Source organism: Pongo abelii, chromosome 1 (genome assembly GCF_028885655.2).
Source record: "Pongo abelii isolate AG06213 chromosome 1, NHGRI_mPonAbe1-v2.0_pri, whole genome shotgun sequence".
NCBI classification, from domain to species: Eukaryota; Metazoa; Chordata; class Mammalia; order Primates; family Hominidae; genus Pongo; species Pongo abelii.
The window spans coordinates 98772070-98797283 of NC_071985.2; the positions used below are offsets into that span (position 1 = coordinate 98772070).

Consider the following 25214-nt stretch of genomic DNA (forward strand, 5'->3'; position numbering starts at 1 on the left):
ATGGGTCCTAAATTTTTTTTCTTTTTTTTCATATTTGCATTACCTAAATTTCTAAACAATGAATATGTATAGTTTGTTTTGTTTTGTGAGACAAGGCCTTGCTGTGTTGCCCAGGCTGAAGTGCAGTGGTGTGATCATAGCTCACTGCAGCCTCGAACTCCTGGGCTCAAGCAGTCCTCTCACCTCAGTCTCCTGAGTAGCCAGAACTACCGGCACATGACACCACACTTGACTAATAGTAAAAACATAATATAAATTTTCTAAATTATATTTTAGCTTTTTGCTTGCTTGTGATCTGGTTACTATTAAGTTCTGGTTATTACAAATACTTAAGACTATACTATTATGCTGTGAACAAAACAAAGTTGGGGACATAGATAGTATTTGGCATTCAGTACACTGAACATGGGCTAAGTGGACCTTTCATAAGTAAATTGTGTGAAGATGCTTGGATAATTTCTCTCTTTTAAGAGGCTCTCTATCTTCAGAACTTCTGAAAACATTTCTCCTCCACTCCTGTTGTAACTAGATTCATTCATGGAGGTGCCATTGCAACTATGATTGATGCTACTGTTGGTATGTGTGCAATGATGGCTGGGGGAATTGTCATGACTGCCAATCTCAACATCAATTATAAAAGGTAAATTCACAGTAATTCTCTATTTATCCTTAGGTGTTGTTAAGTCAGGCTCCCAGTTACAGATCTTGACACCACAATTTGTGTTCAAGTGATTATTAAAGAAGTGCTTCCAGAGGAAACTAGCAAGGGAGTAGGGGAAGCAGGACAGGGAACATGAAGAAGTCAACCAAGGCTGAACTCTCAAAAGTCCAGCAAAGCATAGCTTTAGCTGGATCATACAAGGGAGCTCTAGAATGAAATTTATGCCTCAGAATTGTCTCTATCTCAGATGAGGGAGCTAAAGTCTTTATACTCTCGCATGTATCGGTCATAGGATCAGGGCCATCCCAGGGACCATAAATTTCCAAGTACTTCTAAGGGTCTCTGGGTTTGAGCAAAGCAGACTCTGGGGAAAATAACCAAAACGAGTGAAGAACGGATCTAAGGGGCTCTGGGTGGAGCACCAACATCTACTACATAACAAAATTTATTTTTTAAAAATTTAGCTGGGCCCAGCAGTGCACATCTGTAGTCCTAGCTTCTTGAGAGGATTGCTTGAGCCCAGGAGTTCAAGGCTACAGTGAGCTAGGATCATGCCACTGCACTCCAGGGTGGGCAACAGAACAAGACCCCAGCTGTAAAAAAAAAAACACACACACACACACACAGACACACACAAAACACCAAGTCTTTTCAGTCCACAAGCACAGATGTCTTTTCATTTATTTGTGTCTTTAATTTTTTTCATCAATGTTTTGTAGTTTTCAGTGTATAAGACTTTTGCTCTTTGGTTAAGTTTATTCCGAAGTATTTTATTCTTTTTGATCTTTTTATTTTTAATTTTATTATTATTATTATTATTATTATTTTGAGACAAAGTCTCACCTTATTGCCCAGGCTGGAGTGTGGTGGCATGATCTCAGCTCATTGGAACATCCACTTCCCAGGTTCAAGCTATTCTCATGCCTCAGCCTCCCAAGTAGCTGGTATTACAGGCATGCACCACCACAGCTGGCTAATTTTTTGTATTTTCAGTAGAGACAGTGTTTCACTTTGTTGGCCAGGCTGATCTCAAACTCCTGGCCTCAAGTAATCCGCCTGCCTTGGCCTCCCAAAGTGCTGGGATTACAGACGTGAGTCACTGCACCTGGCCTTAATTGTTTTCTTAATTTCCTTTTTGGATTAGTCATTGTGTATAGAAATGCAACTGATTTTTCTGTGTTGATTTTACATCTTGCAGCTTTGCTGAATTTGTTTATTCATTCTAACAGGTTTTTGTGGAATCTTTAGGATTTTCTATATACAAAGTCATGTCATTTGTAAACAGATCTTTGTACTTCTTCCTTTCCAATTTGAATACCTTTGATTTCTTTTTCTTGCCTAATTGCTCTGGCTAGGACTTCTAGTACCATGTAGAATAGAAGTGGCAAAAGTGGGCATCCTTGTCTTGTTTCTGATCTTAATTGAAAAGGTTTTAGTCTTTTACCATTTAGCATGATGTTAGTTGTAGGGTTTTCATAAATAGCCTTTATTATGTTGAGAGAGTTTCTTTCTATTCCTAGTTGTGCCTTAGATTTTTAACCTTTAAACCCAGATTTTCATTTTACCTCCTTTTAATGATTTTAATAGCAATTACATTGATTCTAGAGATTAATTTGGGGAAAGTTGACATATTTACAGATGGTCAATATTTCATATTAGTTATGACTATAAATTAGATTCTAGAAATCTGAGTTTTCTTAACATGATAAAGAATATATTAAAAATTAAGTTTTTAATATTTTTCCATGTCCCATGTTTTTAAAAATATTTTTCCATGTTCAAATAAAGTTGAATAATGAAGTACAACATCATTCCTAAAAAATAAATGTAAAAGATTACTTTGAAAACAAGCTGAAACAAAGTATTTAGATTGCCATTTATCTCAAAAAGTGTTTGTGTCTTAAGCACATACTCAAATGCAAAATGGGAAACAGAACCTGCCAAACTCTATGCTTAGTGCTTGTCCCACCCAATAAACCATCCACAAAAATCAGTTGCATTGCTGTTCATTTGTTCCCCACAATTGGAAAACATACTGAAAAGAAGTTTTACCTGAAGTCATATGGATAGAGAGCAATTTAGTCAGAATTAGAACTCACATCTTATGACACCAAATCTGATGCTCTTCACTACAACACACTGCCTCCATTGTCTTCTGTTAGTTGATGACTAAAGACCAGAACAAAGTATTGGATTTTATAAGTAGTTTAGAATTTAATATTTATCAGGCTCTGTTTTTTTGTATACAGTTATTTAGGTTCATAATAATAGTAATAATAACATTAAATTTAATGTGATTACTTGATGGCCCTTCAGGATGCTACAGGTAACAACCTGGGATTATATTTTAATTGAAAATAATTTGCAATGTCAATTAATCATCAGATGCCTTAATCTACCTTACTTCCTTTAAGAAGCAAGATTATTCCTTAATGATTTCAAATAATTTCCAGCCCTCTGATCCAAATATCCCACTTGATTTATTTCCTTGTGCCTAGCACATTAAGATAAATAGACAAAGCAGGTCTAACTAGTGATGACTAGCCAGCTGAAAGGGTAAGTATCTCAGCATGCCAATGACCCATTCATGACACGAGTTGAGAAGCTCCTGATTCGATTTCTTCATGCAACATGGCAAACAAGAAATGCTAAAGGACATTCCTCCTTCAAAACAAGTAGATCCTGTACCAAATACACAAGGAAAGAAACTACCAAGGGTGACTATCAACAGAAACAATAAATAAGATTTAGACCTCAGGGATCTAAGATATCATGATAAACAAATACACAATATAAATGAATAAAGTATGAGATGTTTAAAGAAATAAAAGATGAGGCTGGGCACGGTGGCTCACGCCTGTAATCCCAGCACTTTGGGAGGCCAAGGCAGGTGGATCACCTGAGGTCAGGAGTTCAAGACCACCCTGGTCAACATGGCAAAACCCTGACTTTACTAAAAATACAGAAATTACCCAGGTGTGGTGGCACGTGCCTGTAATCCCAGCTATTTGGGGGGCTGAGGCAGAAGAATCACTTGAACCTGGAAGATGGAGGCTGCAGTGAGCCAAGATTGTGCCACTGCACTCCAGCCTGGGCAACAGAGCGATACTCCATCAAATAAATAAATAAATAAATAAATAAAAGATGAAATCACAAAAAGAGAAAACGATAAACTATAAAAATTATTAGGCAGGTTTGCCACGGAACCTAATAAAACTTTGAGAAATGAGATTGTAGGCCAGGCATGGTGGCTCACGCCTGTAATCCCAACATTTTGGGAGGCTGAGATGGGCAGATTACGAGGTCAGGAGTTCGACACTAGCCTGACCAACATGGTGAAACCCTGTCTCTACTGAAAATACAAAAATTAGCTGGGCGTGGTGGTGCACACCTGTAATCTCAGCTACTTGGGAGGCTGAGACAGGAGAATCACTTGAACCCAGGAGGCAGAGGTTGCAGTGAGCTGAGATTGCACCATTGTACCCCAGCCTGGATGACAGAGTGAGACTCCATCTCAAAAAAAAAAAAAAAAAAAAAAAAAGGAAATGAAAGTGTAATTGTTTAAAAACAAAAAAAACCTCAGTGAATAGGTTAAAGGACTATTTAAACACAGCTGAAAGTGAACAGAAATGTAGAACTGAAGAAATTACCCTGATAAAAAGGTATGCTAGTAAAGGTCAGAACATTTCCTCTGAATTTGCTAGAAACTCAAAAGCTGTGGAGTGTCATTTCTTTCTCTCCATTTTCCTATTATAACTACCCCACCTTGTGGGCAGTCTATATAGAAAGGTTTCTTTGATACCTGACTGATGTAAGAACAAGAGGGGTAAATGTGAATTCTTGTGGATAGATAACACAGGGGTTACTTCTAAATATCACTCCACTGCAAGAATTTAAAAGAAACCTTTAAAAATACACTCAATAGTTTTCTTGAAAAGGGAAAATGACAATCCCTAGGCTTCTGGGTTTTGTTTGCTTTTTAGAGTTTCGATTGCTTTTCATTCTGTATTTTTTTTTATCAGAAGCTCAGATCACTTTAATAATCTTGTGGCACTGTGTTTTCTAATTTGTAGCCAACACATTCTGGAAGCTTGTTCCTTCCTTCCTTCCTTCTTTCCTTCCTTCCTTCTTAACTTTATTTATTTATTTATTTATTTATTATTTTGAGACAGAGTCTCACTCTGCCACCCAGGCTGGAGTGCAGTGGCACAATCTTGGCTCACTTTAACCTCTACCTCCTGGGTTCAAGCGATTCTCCTGCCTTAGCCTCCCAAGTAGCTGGGATTACAGGCATAGGCCACCATACCCAGCTAATTTTTGTATTTTTAGTAAAGATGAGGTTTCACCATGTTGGCCAGGCTGGTCTCAAACTCCTGACCTCAGGTGATCCACCCACCTCAGCCTCCCAAAGTGCTGAGATTACAGGTGTGAGCCACCGTGCCCAGCGCTTTTTCCTTTAAAATGCACAATTAAGGCCAGGCTACTTGGGAGGCTGAGGCAGGAGAATCGCTTGAACCTGGGAGGTTGCAATGAGCCGAGATCATGCCACTGCACTCCAGCCTAGGCAACAGAGTGCCCATCTCAAAAAAAAAAAAAATGCACAATTAAATCCTTTATTTTCACTAAAAATTTAGTTAGACATTTTATAACTCTGATACGGTTTGGCTTTGTGTCCACACCCAAATCTCATCTAGAATTGTAATGCCCATGTGTCAAGGGAGGGACCTGGTGAGAGGTGACTGGATCATGGGGGTAGTTTCCCCCATGCTGTTCTAGTGATAGTGAGTTCTTACGAAATCTGATGGTTTAAAAGTGTTTGGCAGGCCAGGCACCATGGCTCACACCTGTAATCCCAGCATTTTGGGAGGCCAAAGTGAGTGGATCACCTGAGATCAGGAGTTCAAGGCCAGCCTGACCAACATGGTGAAACCCCATCTCTACTAAAAATGCAAAAAAAAAAATTAGCTGGGCATGGTGGTGTATTATCGGGGGACCTTCCCCGATAATCACGTAGGTTCTTTTCTATCTTCCTAAGCGTCGGCTGGCTTGAGAAATAAAAGGACAGAGTACAAAAGAGAGAAATTTTAAAGCTGGGCGTCTGAGGGAGACATCACACATTGGTAGTATCCATGATGCCCCACAAGCCACAAAAACCAGCAAGTTTTTATTAGGGATTTTCAAAAGGGGAGGGAGTGTGCGAATAGGTGTGGGTGACAGATATCAAGTACTTAACAGGGTAATAGAATATCACAAGGCAAGTGGAGGCAGGGCGAGATCACAGGACCACAGGACCGAGGCAAAATTAAAATTGCTAATGAAGTTTTGGGCACCATTTTCATTGATAACATCTTATCAGGAGACAGGGTTTTGAGATCAACCGGTCTGACCAAAATTTATTAGGCGGGAATTTCCTCTTCCTAATAAGCCTGGGAGCGCTATGGGAGATGGAGTTTATCTCACCTCTGCAATCTCGACTATAAGAGACAGGTAGCCCTGGGGGGGCCAGTTCAGAGACCTACCCCTAGGTGCGCATTCTCTTTCTCAGGGACGTTCCATGCTGAGAAAAAGAATTCAGCGATATTTCTCCCATTTGCTTTTGAAAGAAGAGAAATATGGCTCTGTTCTGCCTGGCTCACCGGCGGTCAGAGTTTAAGGTTATCTCTCTTATTCCCTGAACAATTGCTGTTATCCTGTTCTTTTTTCAGGGTGCCCACATTTCATATTGCTCAAACACACATGCTATACAATTTGTGTACTTAACGCAATTATTACAGGGTCCTGAGACGATATACATCCTTCTCGGCTGACAGGATTAAAAGATTAAAGTAAAGACAGGCATAGAAAATCACGAGGGTATTGATTGGGGAAGTGATAAGTGTCCATGAAATCTTTACAATTTATGTTTAGAGATTGCAGTAAAGACAGGCATAAGAAATTACAAAAGTATTAATTTGGGGAACTAATAAATGTCCATAAAATCTTCACAATCCACGTTCTTCTGCCTTGGCTTCAGCTGGTCCCTCCGTTTGGGGTCCCTGACTTCCCACAACAGTGTATGCCTATAATCCCAGCTACTCAGGAGGCTGAGGCAGGAGAATCGCTTGAACCTGGGAGTTGCAGTGAGCCGAGATTGTGCCAGTACACTCCAGCCTGGGCAACAGAGCAAGACTCCATCTCAAAAATAAATAAATAAATAAATAAATAAATAGATAAATAAAAGCATTTGACAGATCCCCCCTTGCTCTCTCTCTCTCTCTCCTGCCGCCATGTAAGATGTGCCTTGCTTCCCCTTCCCCTTTCCCTTCACCTTTGCCATGATTGTAAGTCTCTTGAAGCCTCCCCAGCCATGCAGAACTGTGAGTCAATTAAACCTCTTTTCTTTATAAATTACCCAGTCTCAGGTAATTCTTTATAGTAGCGTGAAAATAAACTAATACAAACTCTCATGGTTTTTATAATCTCACAGCCCAGTAAACCTTCAAATCATTTCTCCCTACAAGTTATTTTCCCCTTCCACTGAAATTTAATCAAGAGTTCATTTGTCAGATCCATACGCTCGGTGATGGTGGTGGTGGTTGTATTACTAAAAACACTACATTAGTCACCAGCTCCATTGTTCTAGTGCGCTATTGAGATATATCCCATAAATACATCAACATGCCCACCTCAACTAAGTCATTTGGCAGATAAAACAAGCTCAAATGCAGAATGGGAAGCAGAACTTTGAATCAGACTGTTGGGGATTTGAATCCCATGTGTGCCACCAAATAGCCATACAGCTTTAGCAAATTACCTAACCTCTCTGGGCGTCAGTTTCCTCATCCATTAACCAAAGACAATACTTTTTGTAAAGAGATATTTTGAGGATCACAGTTAATGTATTCAGAGCTAGCAGCTTAATATGTTAAATGAAGCTTTTTTTTTTTTTTTTTTTTTTTGAGATGGAGTCTCTCTGTCACCCAGGCTGGAGTCAGTGGTGCAATCTTGGCTCATTCCAACCTCTGCTTCCTGGGTTCAAGCGATTCTCCTGCCTCAGCCTCCTGAGTCGCTGACATTACAGGCACATGCCACCATGCCTGGCTAATTTTTGTATTTTTAGTAGACATGGGTTTTTGCCATGTTGGTCAGGCTGGTCTTGAACTCCTGGCCTCATGATCCATCCACCTTGGCCTCCCAAAGTGCTGGGATTACAGGCGTGAGCCACCATGCCTGGCCTAAATGAAGCTTTTTAATTATTATTTTCAGATCTAGGTTTAGAAGAGAGAGAAAAAAATTACCCTGAATCCAGCACAGAGAAAAAAGGAAATGGAAAATATAGAGAGCGTAAGCTATAGTGGACAAATACAAAGATCTAACATGCTCTAATTAGAGTCCTAGAAAAATAGAATAAAGAGAATCGAAGAGATCCAGTATTTAAGGAAATAAGGGGTCAGCATATTCAAGAGCTAAAGAAAATCATGAATTGACAATATAGAAAGCAATATATATTAAGCTAGGTTTTAAAAGTATATCTAGAGACATTATAGAGAAATTGGAGAATACTTCAGACAAAGAGATCTTAAAAGCAGAGCTAAGATAGAGCAGCCATTACAGAGCAGTCTTGCTTTTTGGAAGCAAGAGGGCACCATTACACTGGCAGTAAACCTCTCAATAGCAACAGTAGAAGCCAGAAGACAATAAAACATCTGCCGAAAGAAAATGTCAATCTAAAATCATGCTCTCAGCAAAGCTAAAGTTCAAAAATGAGTGCAAAATGAAGGTGCTGTCGTTCAAACAAATGGAGAGAATTTATGGAACAGCAGGACAACACCCAGGGAGCTCCTAAATGGTGGACTTTAGAAAGAAGGAAAGCAATCCCAACAGGCCGGAGGATGAAAGGAGGAATCGTGAGCAAATTAATTGGTAAACATGTAGATAACTAAAATCTAAATAGCGTCTATAAGTAATATTGATGTCTAAATTCTGAGGATTGGTGTATTGCAGTGGCTCATGCCTGTGGTCCTAGCTACTTGGGAGGTTGAGGCAGGAAGATCGCTAGAGCCCAAGAGTTCAAGGTTGCAGTAAGCTATGATTGTGCCACTGCACTCCAGCCTGGGGGACAGACTGAAAATCCATCTCTAAAAATAATAAAAATAAAAATTTACAATAAATAAATTATAGTGATTAACAAAAGGACAGCTAAAATACTGGATAACAATAGCATGTAGTTTGGGAGGAGATGAACAGAGTTAATGTTGATACATCCTCATATTTTTCAGTGGAGAGAATGATTAAAATAAGAGAAAATGAGTGTCTAATATCTAAAACAATACAAGATCAAACAAGTAGTAAAACTCAATTTTTAAAAAGGCAAGGAAAAAAAAGAGGGTTAGAAAAACTGAGTCAAATAATAAGCCAAAATAAGATGATAGAGATACGTCTAAATAAATCAGTAATGACTCTATAAATAGACCAAACCATCAGTTCAAAGACAAGATTATAAAATTGAATTTTTAAATGTAAAAAACTAGAAACTGTATGAGACATATTTTTGAAATGACACCAAAAAGTTTAAAAGGAAGAGAAAATATGCTACACAAAAGTTAACCAGAAGAAAACTGGGATCAGAAAAAATAATGAACTGTCAAAAAAGTAATATTGGGGATAGAGAAGGCTACTTCATAGTAATAAAAGATTCAGTTCAATAGTAGGTAATAACTAAATCAATATGCATCTAATAAAGAGTATAAATAAAATTGATATAATCATAGGGAGAAGTTGACTAATCCCCCTTTATATAGTGGGAGATTCCAACACATTGTTCTCAATTTTTTTTTTTTCCGAGACAGATTCTTGCTCTGTCACCCAGGCTGGAGTGCAGTGGCGCCAGCTCAGCTTACGGCAACCTCTGCCTGCTGGATTCAAGCAATTCTCCTGCCGCAGCCTCCTGAGTAGCTGGGACTACAGGCACCCACCACCATGCCTGGCTAATTTTTTTCTATTTTTGGTAGAGACAGGGTTTCACCATGCTGGCCAGGCTGCTCTCGAATTCCTGACCTCGTGATCTGCCCACCTCGGCCTCCCAAAGTGCTAGGATTACAGGCGTAAGCCACAGCACCCAGCCTGTTCTCAATTATTGATAGGTCAAGCAGACCAAAAAAAAAAAAAAAAAAATCAGAGCCAAGTGAGGTGGTGCACATCTATAGTCCCAGCTATTTGGGAGGCTGAGGCAGGAGGATCGCTTTAGTCCAGGGGTTCAAGGCTGCAGTGCGCTATGGTAACTCCTGTGAATAGCCACTGAACTGCAGCCTGAGCAACATACTGAGACCCTGTCTCCAAAAAAAGAAAAAACAATTAGAAAATGGAGGATTTAGGCCAGGCACGGTGGCTCAAGCCTGTAATCTCAGCACCTTGGGAGGCCAAGGTGGGTGGATCATGAGGTCAGGAGATTGAGACCATCCTGGCTAACATGGTGAAACCCCATCTCTACTAAAAATACAAAAAATTAACTGGGCGTGGTGGCATGCGCCTGTAATCCCAGCTACTTGGGAGGCCAAGGCAGGAGAATCGCTTGAACCCAGGAGGCGGAGGTTGCAGTGAACCAAGATCGCGCCACTGCACTCCAGCCTGGGCAACAGAACAAGACTCCATCTCAAAAAAAAAAGAAAAGAAAAGAAAGAAAGAAAATGGAGAATTTAAACATCACAAGATAACAAGTATGGTTTATTAGACAAACATAGAACTCTGCATCCAATAATTAGAGAACAGCACACTTTCTTTTTCCCAGCACACATTTGCAAAAATTGATCATGTATTGGCTTATAAATTAAGTCTTAATAGATTTTACAGAATCAGAACCTTACAAGCCAATGTTCGGGCCACATTGAATTTGAGGTAAAAAAATAAAAGAACTTTTTTAAAAATTCTATAGTAAATTAGAGTAACATTAGCTAGTGTAACTCCTACATTTCACTACTTTAAGCCTATAGGCTTTTTTGGTTTACCTAGTAGTCCCATGTGGTTATCCTGGTCAGTGAGGGTTTTACCCCCATGAAGTGATTGAGAGACCCAGGCTCGTTTCAGAGTGAGACTCCTCCTTCCTCTTAGTGCCTCCGTGTCTTCTTTATTCAACTATTCAGGCTTTCTAATCATTTTATTCTTAGTTTTAATAAATTTTTGAAATTTTTTTCTATTTCATCTGCATTTTCAAATGTATTGACATAAATTTATTAATAATATTCACAATATTCTCAATTTTTAAAAAATTTCAGCTAAATCTATATCCTTTTTGGCCCCAATAGTATTTATGTATGCTCTCTCTCATTGTCTTGATCTATCTTGCCAGAGATTATTAGCCTTTTCAAAGTTATCTTTTGGCTTTGTTATGCCTTTCCAGTGTGTGTGTGTGTGTGCACGTGTGTGTGTATAGACATATATAAATTATAATTTAAAAATTTTTTTTCTTTTTAAATGCTGCTTTTCTCTTTGTTATCACTTTTCTGCCTCTAATACAAATCTAATTAAGTGTTCCAGCTAAACGAAGGAAAACAAGCTAAAGCCAGTTTCCTGTGCCAACCAAACTGATCTGTGCCTAAATATTAGTTACATTTAGAAAATTATACTCTATAGTTGTTCCATTATTTTGTATTTTCTGAAACATTTTCTGTTTGTCTCTTTACTAATCTAGGACTTTCTGTTACAAGGGCAGCTCTTAACTCTCACTAGCTTAAGCAAAAAAGGGAACATATTGGCTTGTATGGTTGAGAAGTCAGGTGTGGCTGAGTGCAGGTATTCAGTGATGTCATTAGGAATCTCAGCCACATTTTCTTCTAGATCTGCTTCATCCTTACGTAGCCTTTCCCAGTGTAGTGGCACAGTGGCCACCAGCCAGGCCAGTCAGGCTTGTGTCTTGTAAGCCTAGCACCTCAGAGAAAAACAACCCAGCCCCAAGGGCTCCAGCACAAGTTCCAGGATTGACTATTTCAGCCTGTGCCCACCCACACAACTGGTCACTATGTGTATGTAGAGTGGAGGGATCATTATTCAATGCCAGTCAACCTACATGGGCTAAGAATGAGGGAGAGATGGTTCCCTGACAAAAGGGGTACATGAGTGTATCAAAGAGAGACATATGAAGAGAATGAAGGGAGGGTAGGGGATGGATAAATGAAGAGAGTCATGTTAGTAGAAAAAGGAGTTGCTGGGCAGGCAAGAACGCCTAATGTCCCCTGGGTCTTAGTAAATGTTGAATTGGCTCAACAAAAGAGCAAAGGAAAAGCTAATGGGAGTGGAAGTATTAAAAGGTCATTGAAAGGAAAACTGGGCAGAGAGATCATCACAGTGTTAACTTCCTTTCTACCTGGAGTAGTTCCATCATCTGCTTGGTCGTACCATAGGAGCACAAAACACATTTCCGTGCTCTACCTTCTGTTTCAACCAACTGAAATTTCACCTTTAAAGAGATACCCTTTTCATTGTGATATGTATCTCCAGGATTCCCAGAAATGTCTGTAGCCACTAGTCACATATAGCTATTTAAAGTTAAGTATAAATTAATTCAAATTAAATAAATTTAAGGACTCAACTTCTCAGTTATGCTAGCCACATTTCAAGTGCTCATTAGGCACATGTGGCTACGATGCTCAGATATGGAACATTTGTATCATCACAGAAAGTTCTATTGGACAGTACTGACTTAGAGCAGTAAGCTGTTACCAGCAATTTGTTGTTATTAGGTGTCTTTCTAGTGACCGTTACTCAGAATTGAATGAGAAATGTTGATTATGACAGAAGAAATGAGAGAAGCTGCCTGGGACCATCTGTTGGCCCTATTTTCACTTCTTTAAAGCATTTCAGCTCCCTTAGGACTTTGCAGTGGTTCTCCAGATGAGATAGTCTCTGCCATCACAGAGCTGGAATTCCTGATGATCCCTTTGAAACAAGCCCAGAGAGACATCCAGGGACTGTAGCCCAGGAGCCATCTGAGAGCAGTGGTGCTTGGGAGAAGGGGAGCTTGAGAGGCTGTTGGTGTCAGTCCTTGAGGAATGTATTGTCTAAGGCAGTCAATGCTCATTGTTGTCAGGTGTCATAAATTTCTACCCCTTGTCATGTACTTGATCATCTTTTAATGTTATATAAGTCAGATAAAAACTGATTTTCTTTCCTTTTTCATTTTATTCTGCAGACCTATCCCTCTTTGTTCTGTTGTTATGATAAATAGCCAACTTGATAAAGTTGAAGGAAGGAAATTTTTTGTTTCCTGTAATGTTCAGAGTGTTGATGAGAAGACCCTATACTCAGAGGCGACAAGTAAGAAGCTGGTCTTATCTCTTTCTTGGGGTTTAGTTGGGTTGGGTTGGGAGTTTTGGTTGGTTGGTTGGTTGATTTGGGTTTTGTGGGGGTCAGGGGGGTGTTTTGGTTTGGTTTGGTTTTTTGCCCTGGTATTATAACCCATACATGCCAAAAAATTCTTAATTCCCTGTCATGCAAAGAAACAAGTTAAAGATATTCTTATACATTGCTAGTAAAGGGCAAGTTGCCAACATCTATCAAAATTACAGCCCAATGCATAAGCTCATGCCTGTAGTACCAGCACGTTGGTAGGCTGAGGTGGGAGTATCACTTGAGCCCAGGAGTTCGAGACCAGCCTTGGCAACATGGCAAGACCCCATCTCTACAAAAAATACAAAAAATTAGCTGGGCATGGTAGTGTGCGCCTGTAGTCCCAGCTACTTGGGAGGCTGAGATGGGAGGATCCCTTGAACCCAGGAGACAGAGGTTGCAGTGAGCTGAGATCACACCTCTGCACTCCAGCCTGGGTGACAGAGCCAGACCCTGTCTCAAAAAAAAAAAAAATTTTACACAGTGATACGCCCTTTGACCCACCTCCAGGACTTTATCTCACAGGTATAATAACTGCAAAATTATAGTGTGTTAGATTGCTATCGGGTTCCAGTGATTGTATCACTCATGCAACATTATTTGCAATAGCAAGAAAAATGGCAAAACATAACAAACATAGCTATCCATCAGTAGGAGACTGGTTAAAGAACTACAGCTCACCTATGAACTATATTGTATGTGTGTGCCATTAAAAAATGGTGAAATATTGTGATACCATAAATAAGAAAAATATGTTCTATACTTATGTGTGTGTAGACTGTCTCAGGAAAGTCACACACATGACCTGTTACTTCCCCGGAGTACTGAGGTTCATCCATGTTGTTGGCTGTGTTCACTTGTTTGTACCACTGTGTAATACTCCATGTGTGACTATCCCACAAGGAATGTCTCTCTTCCGATGATAGGCCTCTGACTATTACAAATGAGGCTGCTATAAACATTCTTGTTCATGTCTCCTGGTGGTGTGCATAGGCAAGAGCTTGGCATATACTTAGGAATAGAATTTCTGGGTGGTAGAGTATTGTGAGTATTCAGCTTTACAGAGGAATGCAAAATTGTTTTCTAAGCCTGTACCAAATTAAACTCCCACCAGCAATATATGAGATTCTTTAGATTCCCATCTTCTCTAGCAATTAGTGAAGTCAGACTTCATGATTTTTGCCAGTCAAATGATTATAAAATGACTTCTCGGTGTGATCGTGATTTGCATTTCTCTGATTACCTGTGTGATTGAGTGTCTCTTCGTATGTTTATTGACCATATTTTTTCCCATTCTGTGAAATTTTTGTTTGTTCAGCTTTTTTTCCATTTGTTCTCATTTTCTTACTGATTTATAGACGTTCTTTATATATTTTCTATTAGAACAATTTTTTTGTTGGATATATAAGTTGCACATACCTCCTTACAGTGTGTAAGTTGTCTTTTATTTGCTTTAAGGTATCTTCTTTATGAACAGAAATTTTTAATGTCAATTTAGTTGCATTTATTACATTTTTCCCTTTATGGCTAATGTTTTTTGTATCTTGTTTAAGAAATGTATTTTTCCTCTTAAGTATGAAGCATTTGCAGGAATGATGGATATAAGGAGCAGGTGGAAGATAATAACTTAAATCCACAGTCAATTTAAGAACTCCATTCCAGGCTGTGGTTTGTACTTCCTGTCTCACTAAACCTTTCAATATCATAAAGGTGCCAGATGGCTCACTTGTAATTTTAGTTCTTTTCATTTCCCTGGCTATCTCTAATGGAAGTAGTAAGCAACCATGAAATGGCCAAGTGGTGAGGACCTAGTTACCCAGGGAGAGGTAATACTGTATTGTGATAGTCAAAAGTTGATTCTTAATTTGGCTGAAAAATAAGAGTGGACAGATAGACTGAAGGTACAAATGTGAATCAAATCCTTCTTTTGTATATGTCTTTTTATTTAGAGTAGTTCATCAGATTGAAGTCAGTTGACATATAATCATCTGCTGTTATTTTGTTTGTTTAGGCTTATTTATAAAGCTGAATCCTGCTAAAAGTCTGACATAAAGAGCTGCTGGTGAACTCCATCTCATTCTCTCCCCTCCAGAAGAAGCAGTTGTCCCCCAAATACTCTGCTCCCTCACTGCTGAATCCACGTAGGGAGAAGCCTGCCAACAGTGACCTTCCGAAACAGCCTTCTGAATACAAGGAGGATTCAGTTTCCATCTTCTCAACTTTTTAACACAGAAACACTTCCTGCGAGCATATCAACAACTCTCAGGCCAGGCGCTGTGGCTCACGCCTACAATCCCAGCACTTTAGGAGGCCGAGGCAGGCGGATTGCCTGAGCTCAGGAGTTCAAGATCAGTCTGGGCAACATGATGAAACCCCATCTCTACTAAAATACAAAACATTAGCCAGGCATGGTGGCGTGCGCCTGTAGTCCCAGCTACTCAGGAGGCTGAGGCAGGAGAATTGCTTGAACCCAGGAGGCGGAGGTTGCAGTGAGCCAAGATCATGCCACATCACTCCAGCCTGGGCAACAGAACAAGAACCCATCTAAAAAAAACAAAAAACAAAAAACTCTGTCTCCTTAGGATATGTTACCTGCTCCACTGCGGACTAGAGAAATAAATGTGTATTGAAACTTTTACTGCAAACTTGAAAATGCTAGAAAACCAGGCATGAAGAATAAATACATGGCAGGGAACACACAGGCATGTGCATATGCATATACATTGTAAGTTAGTAAGTTAGAAAGCTGGCTTTGTTGTATCTGAACATATGAATCTTTTTTGGTCAGTGTAGGAAGCACAGCCATATCCTATAGGAATGAATACCTCAAATCTGTTGTCTGAGAGTCTAGAGATTAAACCACCGTGCCATTTTTAACCCAGGCTGTACTATTGTTTCTTACCAACAGCATAGGTTTTCATCACTGGAAGGAGCCTGTATTCATTTCCTAGGGCTGTTGTAGCAAAGTAGTACAAACTGGATTGTTTAAACCAACAAAAACTCATTGTCTCTCAGTTCTGGAGGCCAGAAGTTCAAAATCAAGGTGTTGACCAAGGCCACTCTCCTGAAGGTGCTAGGGAAGGAGCTGTCCGTGCCTCCCTCCTGGCTTCTGGGAGCCTCAGGTGTTCCTTGGCTTCTAGATGCATCATTCCAGTCCTCCATCTTCACATGGCATTCCCTCTGTGTGTCTCCACAGTGTCTTCCCTCTGTGCAGATCTATCTCTGTGTCCAAATCTCCTCTTTTTATAAGGAAACCAGTCATAATGGGCCCACCTGAATGACTTCATTTTAACTTGTTTACCTCTGTAAAAAATGTATTTCCAAATAAAGTGACGTTATGAGGTATTGGAGATTAGGACCACAACATACCTTTTTTGGGAGGACACAATTCAACCTGTAAAAGAGCCTCGACAGGACTAAAAAATGAATGGAGAGACTTGAAGGGGGCCAGCCTCTCCACACCTGTGGGTATTTCTCATCAGGTGGGATGAGAGACTAAGAAAAGAAATAAGGCACAGAGACAAAGTATAAAGAAAGAACCCTGGGCCCAGGGGACCAGCGCTCAGCATACGGAGGACCCGCACCGGCCCCAGTCTCAGCTCCCTCAGTATTTATTGATTACTATTTTCACTATCTCGGCAAGGGGAATGCAGCAGGAGAACAGGGTGATAGTGGGGAGAAGGTCAGCAGGAAAATATGTGAGCAAAGGAATCTGTGTTACAAATAAGTTCAAGGGAAGGTACTGTGGTCAGATGTGTACGTAGGCCAGATTTATGCTTCTCTCCACCCAAACATCTCAGTGTAGCAAAGAGTAACAGCAGCATTGCCGCCAGCGTATCTCGCCTCCAGCCACAGGGTGGTTTTCTCCTATCTCAGAATAGAAGGAACATAGATCGGGTTTTACACTGAGAGATTCCGTTCCCAGGGGCATGCAGGAGACAGAGGCCTTCCTCTTATCTCAACCACAAGAGGCCTTCCTCTTTTACTAATCCCCCTCAGCACAGACCCTTTATGGGTGTCGGGCTAGGGGACGGTCAGGTCTTTCCCTTCCCGCGAGGCCATATCTCAGGCTGTCTCAGTGGGGGGAAACCTTGGACAATACCCAGGCTTTCTTGAGCAGAGGTCCCTGCGGGTCTCCGCAGTGCATTGTGCCCCTGGTTAATAGAGAATGGAGAATGGCAAGGACTTTTACCAAGCATACTGCCTGTAAACATACTGTTAATGAGGCACATCCTGCACAGTCCTAGATCCCTTAAACCTTGATTCCATACAGCACATGTTTCTGTAAGCACGGGTTGGGGCTAAAGTTACAGATTAATAGCATCTCAAGGCAAAGCAATTTTCTTAGTACAGATCAAAATGGAATTTCTTATGTCTTCCTTTTCTACATAGACACAGTAACAGTCTGATCTCTCTTTTCCCTACAGAGACTAATGTTCTGGAAAATATATTCTGCTTCCTAATGCAGGCAATAGATTATTTGGGCTTCCATTTCTTTCCTTTCTTTCCTCGTATTAAAAATTTAAGCTGAACCATATGAAATCACTATTTTGAAGAATAGAATGGTCAAACATTGACAATTTCCTATGGTTCAACCTAATAACTTAGGGACAGCCTTGTGGTACCCTACCCAGTCATCCTTCCACAGCCAAAAGCAGCTGGAGCCCTCCATTGCCAGAGCTGACTGACCTGGGATGGCCAAGCCAGAGGAAGACCCACGTCCTGGAAGCTCTGTCTCTAGTGCCCAACTCCAGTTCTCAAGCTGCAAGAAGGGCCCAGCAGACGTGGGGGCACTGCAGAGGTGAAGCTGGCAGTTCCTTCTCCCGGAAACTGAGAGAGCCTGGGAAAGTGCCCCAGGAGATGGCTGGGCTCACAGCTCTACAAGTTACAGGTCTGGCAATGGCCACCCTCTATTCCCAGTCTTCCAGCAAATCCTGAAACTTGAGAGTGGACTCTTATAATAATTATATTTCACATGTTAAAAAATATGACTCCGAAGGAATAAGCCAGCACTGCTCATTTAGCTAGTTTCACTTAACTAATTGGGAGGAAGTTTAGACAATGAAGGTACTGTACTCTCATTAGATTTCTCTGGCAGGCTTGCAGAACTGCTATGGCACACCAGACCTCCAGCCAAGGGAAAGAACCTAACTGAAAGAGTGCCAAATGACCAGGTTTTCTTCATGTTAAGTATGCCTGCCTCCCTTCGTATCCACTTTTTTCCCTTTACAGTTTCATTTCTTACACTGGTTTGCTCACATCCAGGTTAGATGCTGCACAAGATCAACTAAGGAAAAAGCTCAGTCACTGTTAACATAGGGTTCCCCATAGCCAGTGAGGGAAAAATGGCTTCCCTGCTTTGCAGCAGACTATTCCTAGCCTTCATCATGCCCTGGCACTCTTCCTTTCCTCAGGTTGTATTTTGACAAGTATGTAAGTTAGCAAAAGGTGGCAGAACAGGTAGAAAGAAAGAGAGAGATGCCATCAGAATTGCCAGCTCCATTCCATCACTGTCTTGCTGTGTGACCTAATGGAACTATTCCTTGTTTCCTCTTTCCTTCTTTTTCCTTTTTTTTTTTTTTTTCCAAGACAGGGTCTGGCTCTGTCGCCTGGGCTGGAATGCAGAGACACGCTCTCAGCTCAATGCAACCTCCACCTCCCAGGTTCAAGCGATTCTCCTGCCTCAGCCTCCCAAGTAGCTGGGACTATAGGCATACGCCACCAAACCCAGCTAATTTTTGTATTGTTTGTAGAGACGGGGTTTTGCCATGTTGCCCAGTCTGGTCTCGAACTCCTGGGCTCAAGTGATCTGCCCACCTCAGCCTGCCAAACTACTGGGATTACAGGCATGAGCCACCTTGCTCAACCTGTTTCCTTCTTTATACCAAGTGCTAACATTTTGAATGAATATTAGGAATTGATGCTGGTTAGTGCTAAAATTATCTTTAAACTATCAGTGTAAACATAATTAGGCCGTGAGTTTTTGCTCTTACTCCCAGGTTTCTAAATGTCTAAGAAACAATAAAATGAGAGTCATGTACAGAAATATACTGTTGGAAGAATTTTTTAAAAAAGAAAAATAAGATTAAGTTTTTTCTCTAATGGGAAGATGGAATGAAATATGTAAGTTAAGAAAAACTTTTCTTCTGTATTAAGGAAGCTCATATCCTACACGTTCCTATGTTCCCTACCCCATTACCTTCTCAGGACCCTTAACCTCTTCTGAGGACTTATGAAGCCAAATTATTGTCTTACCTAATGGATGACCATCATGGAACCCTAGTCAAACATATTTTTCAGGACCAAGTATACAACATCCTCCGTGATGGAGACAATGAGGCAATCTTTCAAATTTAAGTCACTAAAAATAAGTCGTGAATTTTATGTCTCAGAAAAGTTTGAAATTTCACTTGATAGTATTCTTGGTCTGGCACTACTCTGACCAGTTTAGAATTACAGAATTGGTTTATTCCTTCTCTTAATTATAGATTTAAAATTAAGTGGGCTGCAGACAAAGATACCATAAGAGGAAAAAAAGTCAAAACTACAGATCAATATACCTTACGAGTATAGATGCAAAAATACTCAACAAGACAACAAGCAAATCCAATAGCATATTAAAAAGATTATATGCTTTGACCAAATGAGATTTATCCCAGAAATGCAGAGGTGGTTCAACATAAGAAAATAAATCAATGTAATACACCACGTTAATACTTCAAGAGAGTAAAACCACATGATCATCTCAATTGGTGCAAGGAATGGCATTTGACAAAATCCAACACCCTTTCATGACAAAAAGCACTCAGAAAACTAGGAATAGAAAAAGACTACCTGAACATAATCTAGAAAAATGCACAGCTGGTATCACACTCAGTGATAAAAGACAGAAAGCTTTCCCCTAACATTAGGAACAAGGTAAGGATTTCCACCTTCACTACTACTATTCAATATAGTACTGGAAGTCTTACCCAGAGGAATTAAGCAAGAAAAACAAAAACAGCTTGCAAATTAGAAAGGAAGATGTAAAATTATCTCTATTTGCAGATGACATGTCTACATATAGAAAATCCCAAAGAATTCACCAAAAAAACAAAACTAGCACTAATAAATTCAGCAAAATTGCAGGGTACAAAACTTCATTGGCTGGGTGCGGTGGCTCAAGCCTGTAATCCCAGCACTTTGGGAGGCCGAGGCAGGCGGATCATGAGGTCAGGAGATCGAGACCATCCTGGCTGACATGGTGAAACCCCATCTCTACTAAAAATACAAAAAATTAGCCAGGCGTGGTGGCAGGCGCCTGTAGTCCCAGCTACTCAGGAGGCTGAGGCAGGAGAATGGCATGAACCCGGGAGGCGGAGCTTGCAGTGAGCCGAGATTGCACCACTGCACTCCAGCCTGGGTGACAGAGCAAGACTCCATCTCAAAAAAAAAAAAAAAAAATCATCTTTTGTGCATTAAAGAATATTATCAGTAAAGTGAAAAAAATCCCTACAGAATGGGAAAAATATTAGCAAATTATATATCCAAAAAGTTATGTAATATGTAAGGAATTCTTACATATTACAATATGTAAGGAATACAAATATGTAAGGAATTCTTACAACTCAACAACAAAGAACCCAGTTTAAAAATAGGCGAAGAACTTGAATGGACATTTCTCCAAAGAAGATATGGAAATGGAAATGGCTAACAAGTATATGAAAAGAGCCTCAACATCACTAATCATTAGAAGAATGCAAATCAAAATCACAATGACCACACCTACTAAAATGCCTATAATTTTTTTATTTTATTATTATTTTTTTTTTGAGATGGAGTTTCACTCTTGTTGCCTAGGTTGGAATGCAATGGCGTGATCTGGGCTCACCGCAACCTCCGCCTCCCAGGTTCAAGTGATTCTCCTGCCTCAGCCTCCGAAGTAACTGAGATTACAGGCACCCACCACCACACCTGGCTAATTTTTTTGTGTATTTTTAGTAGAGATGGGGTTTCATCATGTTGGCCAGGCTGGTCTATAATTTTTCATTTTTAAAAACAGTGTCAAGGAGGATGTAAAAAAAAAATAGAAACTTCATACATTGCTGGGTGAATATAAAATAGTGCAGCTGCTACGGAAAATTTGGCAGTTCCCCAAAAAGACACAATTACCATATGACCCAGCAATTCCACTGCTAGGTATAAATACAAGAGAAATGAAAACATACATCCACACAGAAGCTTGTACACTAGTGTTTATAATAGCATTATTTGTAATAGCCAAAATGTGGAAACAACCCAAATGGCCATTAATGAATGAATGGATAAACAAATTTTGGTACACACACACACATAATAGAATATTATTCAGCCATACAAAGGAATGAAATACTGAAACATGATGCAGCTTGGATAAACCTCAAAAGCATCACATTAAGTGAAAGAAAACAATATTATATTTAGAATAGGCAACTCCATAGCGACAGAAAATGGATTAGTGATTGATATGGTTTGGCTGTGTCCCCACCCAAAATCTCATCTTGAATTGTAATCCAAATTGTAATCCCCATGTGTTGGGGGCAGGACCTTGTGGGAGGTGATTAGATCATGGGGGCTGTTTCCCCATGCTGTTCTCGTGGTAGTGAGTGCATTCTCATGAGATCTGATGGTTTTATAAAGGGCTTTTCCCCGCTTCGCTCAGCACTTCTCTCTCCTGCTATGTCAGGAAGGATGTGTTTTCTTTCCTTTTTGCCATGATTGTAAGTTTCCTGTGTCCTCCCCAGCCATGCAGGACTGTGAGTCAATTAAACTTCTTTCCTTTAGAAATTTACCCGGTCTCCGGCAGTTCATAGCAGTGTGAGAATGGACTAATACAGTGCTTGCTAGGGAATGAGGGTGGTGGGCATGGAGGACAGAACAGGAAGTGATTTAAGTGATTACTTACAATACTGTTTTTCTAGGGTGATAAAAAAGTTTTAAAACTAGCGAAAGGTGGTAGTTGCACAACACTGTGAATGTACTAAATGCCAATGAGTTGTACATTTTTAAATGATTCGGCTGAGGGTGGTGACTCATGCCTGTAATCTTAACGCTTTGGGAGGCCAAGGCGGAAGGATCCCTTGAAACCAGGAGTTCAAGACCAGCCCGGTCAACATGGCAAGACCCCATTTCTACAAAAGAAAAATTTTGAAAATTAGCCAGGCATGGTGACATGCGCCTGTAGTTCCAGCTACTTGGGAGGTTGAAGTGGAAGGACTGCTTGAGCCCAGGAGTTCATGGTTGCAGTGAGCTATGAACATGCCACTGCACTCCAACCTGGGCAACAGAGCAAGACCCGGTCTCAAAAATAATGTAATAATAATCAGAAATTGGAACCCTCATACATTGCTGATTGGAATGCAAAATGATGCAACCATTCTGGCAGTTCCTCCAAAAGCTAAACAGCAATTCTAGTGGTAGGCATATACCCAAAGGAATTGAAAAGAGGGATTCAAACAGATCGTTGTACTTCAGTGTTCATTGCAGAATTATTCATAATAGCCAAAAGGTAGAAACAACCCAAATGTCTATCTACAGATGAGCAGATAAACATCATGTGATATATACATACAATAGAATATGATTCAGCCATAAAGAGGAATGAAGTTCTGATACATGCTACAACATGGATTAACCTTGAACACATTATGCTAAGTGAAATAAGATTTTAAAAGGACAAATATTATATGATTCAATTTATATGAAATATTTAGAATAAGCAAAATTGTAGACAGAAAATATATTAGAGGTTACCAGGGGCAAGGGAGAGGCAGGAATGGGGAGTTATTTTTTAATAGGTACAAAGTTGGGATGATTACGTTTTGGAAATAGATAGTGGTGATGGTTGTACAATATTGTGAATGCAATTCCTGCCACTGAATTGTACACTTAAAAGTGGTTAAAATGGCAAATTTTATGTTACATATATTTTACCACAACTTCAGAAGGCTATTGTAATATACCAAAAACCATTGAACTGTACATTTTAAATGCGTGAATTGTGTATTATATGAATTTTATCTAAACAAAGCTGTTTAAAGAAACAAAAAAGATAATACTGAAACTGCAAGTACAGGCCAGGCACAGTGGCTCACACCTGTAATCCTAGCACTCTGGGAGGCCGAGGCAGGTGGATCATTTGAGGCCAGGAGTTTGAGACCAGCCTGGCCAACATGGTGAAACCCTGTCTTTACTAAAACTACAAAAATTAGCTGGGCATGGTGACGGGCGCCTGTTGTCTCAGCTACTCGGGAGGCTGAGGCAGGAGAATCACTTGAACCCAGGAGATGGAGGTTACGGTGATCCGAGATCGCGCCACTGTACCCCAGCCTGGGTGACAGAGTGAGACCTGTCTCAAAAAAAAAAAAAATGCAAGTACAAGCAAACAATAAGAAGATGGCAGAGCTGACACTTGTACTACCAGGAGCCCTTTGCCAGCCACGTTACAAAGATAAAACAGAGACTGACATGCTCAGTTTCACTGATCTCACTTTAAATACTACTGTAAGATTTTTCTATTGAAAGCAAAAATAAGCTGGGCACAGTGGCTCACGCCTGTAATCCCAGCACTTTGGGAGGCTGAGGCAGGCAGATCACAAGGTCAGGAGATCAAGACCATCCTGGCTAACACGGTGAAACCCCATCTCTACTAAAAATACAAAAAATTAGCCGGGCGTGGTGGCGGGCGCCTGTAGTCCCAGCGACTCAGGAGGCTGAGGCAGGAGAATGGATAGAACCCAGGAGGCGGAGCTTGCAGTGAGCTGAGATCGCGCCACTGCGCTCCAGCCTGTGCGACAGAGCAAGAGACTCCTTCTCAAAAAAAAAAAAAAAAAAAGCAAAAATATTGTTTGTATTGATACTAAATACAACTTTTAATTGTTAAAATTAAGTGGTCCGGAAACTATCAATCTCGTGTGTGTGATATTTTGTTTTAAAGTGTTTTGTAGATCTTGTTTATTGCTTAGGAGAAATTAAGATTGCCCAGCCAAGGGATCCTGAAAAGATTTCATTTTTTTTTTTCCATTTCTGCCTTCTCAGGTCCTTCCTAAACATTCCCTTCACCAGCAGAACTTTTTCAAATTCATCCCACTTATCTTTAACTCTCTTAAATCTTACAGTACTATGACCTGAATCTTACTTAATTCTCTAATATTTTAACAAGCTAATAAACCAAAAAGCTCTTCTGTATGTGTGTATGTACGTATGTATGTATGTATTTGAGACAGGGTCACACTGTGTTGCCCAGGCTGAAGTGCCGTGGCACAATCACAGCTCACTGCAGCCTCAACCTCTCGGGCACAAGTGATCCTCCTGCCTCAGCCTCCTGAGTAGGTGGAACTATAGGCAGATAGCTTGAGCTCAGGGTTTCGAGACTAGCCTGGGCAACATAGTGGCAGCTCCACAGGAGGAGAAAAGATGGCGAAGAGAAGCGATTCAAAGTTTTTGGAACGTGTCTAGAAGCACCTAGGTGGCGTAGGGAGTTGCAGCAGGAGGAAGGAGGGCAGAAAGAGGCAGGAGCAGGGGACAAGAATTGGAAGGGGAAGGGGTTTGTAGAGTCAGGGCCATGAAGTGGCTCACCTCCAACATGGGCCCCATTCAGCCCCTTTGGGTGGTGGAATCTGAACTGGAAGAAGCGGCCGTGTGTGACCACAACTGAAGAACTGTGTCTGTATGTTAAGCATCATAGCAATGGGAACCCAGGCCCACCTGGTGGGAGCACCCAGAGGTGAGCCTCACTCTTGGGAGAGGAACTTCTTCTTCACCCCATCCTGAGAAAGCAGTGGTGGCTGTCATCATGGAAGCAAGGGTGTGCTTGGGTGGCCATCACCGTGGAAGAAAGACAGGCTCACTGGAGGACGTGCCTCAGTCACCACAGGGAACTGTTGAAGACATGTTAGAGGTGACAGCAGCACCAGCATCCACAATTGGCCCCTCAGCAGCCTCCCACCCTGTTTTCCATGTGAGGAGCTGGGGCTGCCCCCTTGGCCCTAGTGGCTCCTGGCTTCTTGGGCTGCCTACAGGAGGCCAGGAGGAGCAACCCTGAAGCAGGGTAAGAAATGACACATTGCCTGCCTGCACAGGTTGGAGGTGGCTTTGCAGCTCATGCACTAAACTTGGGGCACCTTCTGTTAGACCAGTATTCACACCCCAAATAGTGTATGCACAATTATGAATG

At 40.7% G+C, this 25214-nt stretch overlaps 1 protein-coding gene across 3 annotated transcripts in view; it reads left to right on the forward strand.

The window, feature by feature from the left end:
- The window catches only part of THEM4 (thioesterase superfamily member 4), a 44992-nt gene extending 28621 nt beyond the window's left edge, over positions 1–16371 (forward strand). For 2 of the 3 annotated variants that reach the window (XM_054527937.2, XM_054527933.2), the window contains 2 exons: positions 530–640; positions 6675–7051. In XM_054527937.2, the coding sequence (XP_054383912.1) occupies positions 530–640; positions 6675–6726 (163 nt within the window). In that variant the 3' untranslated portion in view covers positions 6727–7051. Of the gene's footprint in view, positions 1–529; positions 641–6674; positions 7052–12824; positions 12950–15032 lie in introns of those variants that run through there. The other variant, XM_009244297.4, reaches the window with a different exon arrangement.
- The last annotated feature ends 8843 nt before the right edge of the window (positions 16372–25214 follow it).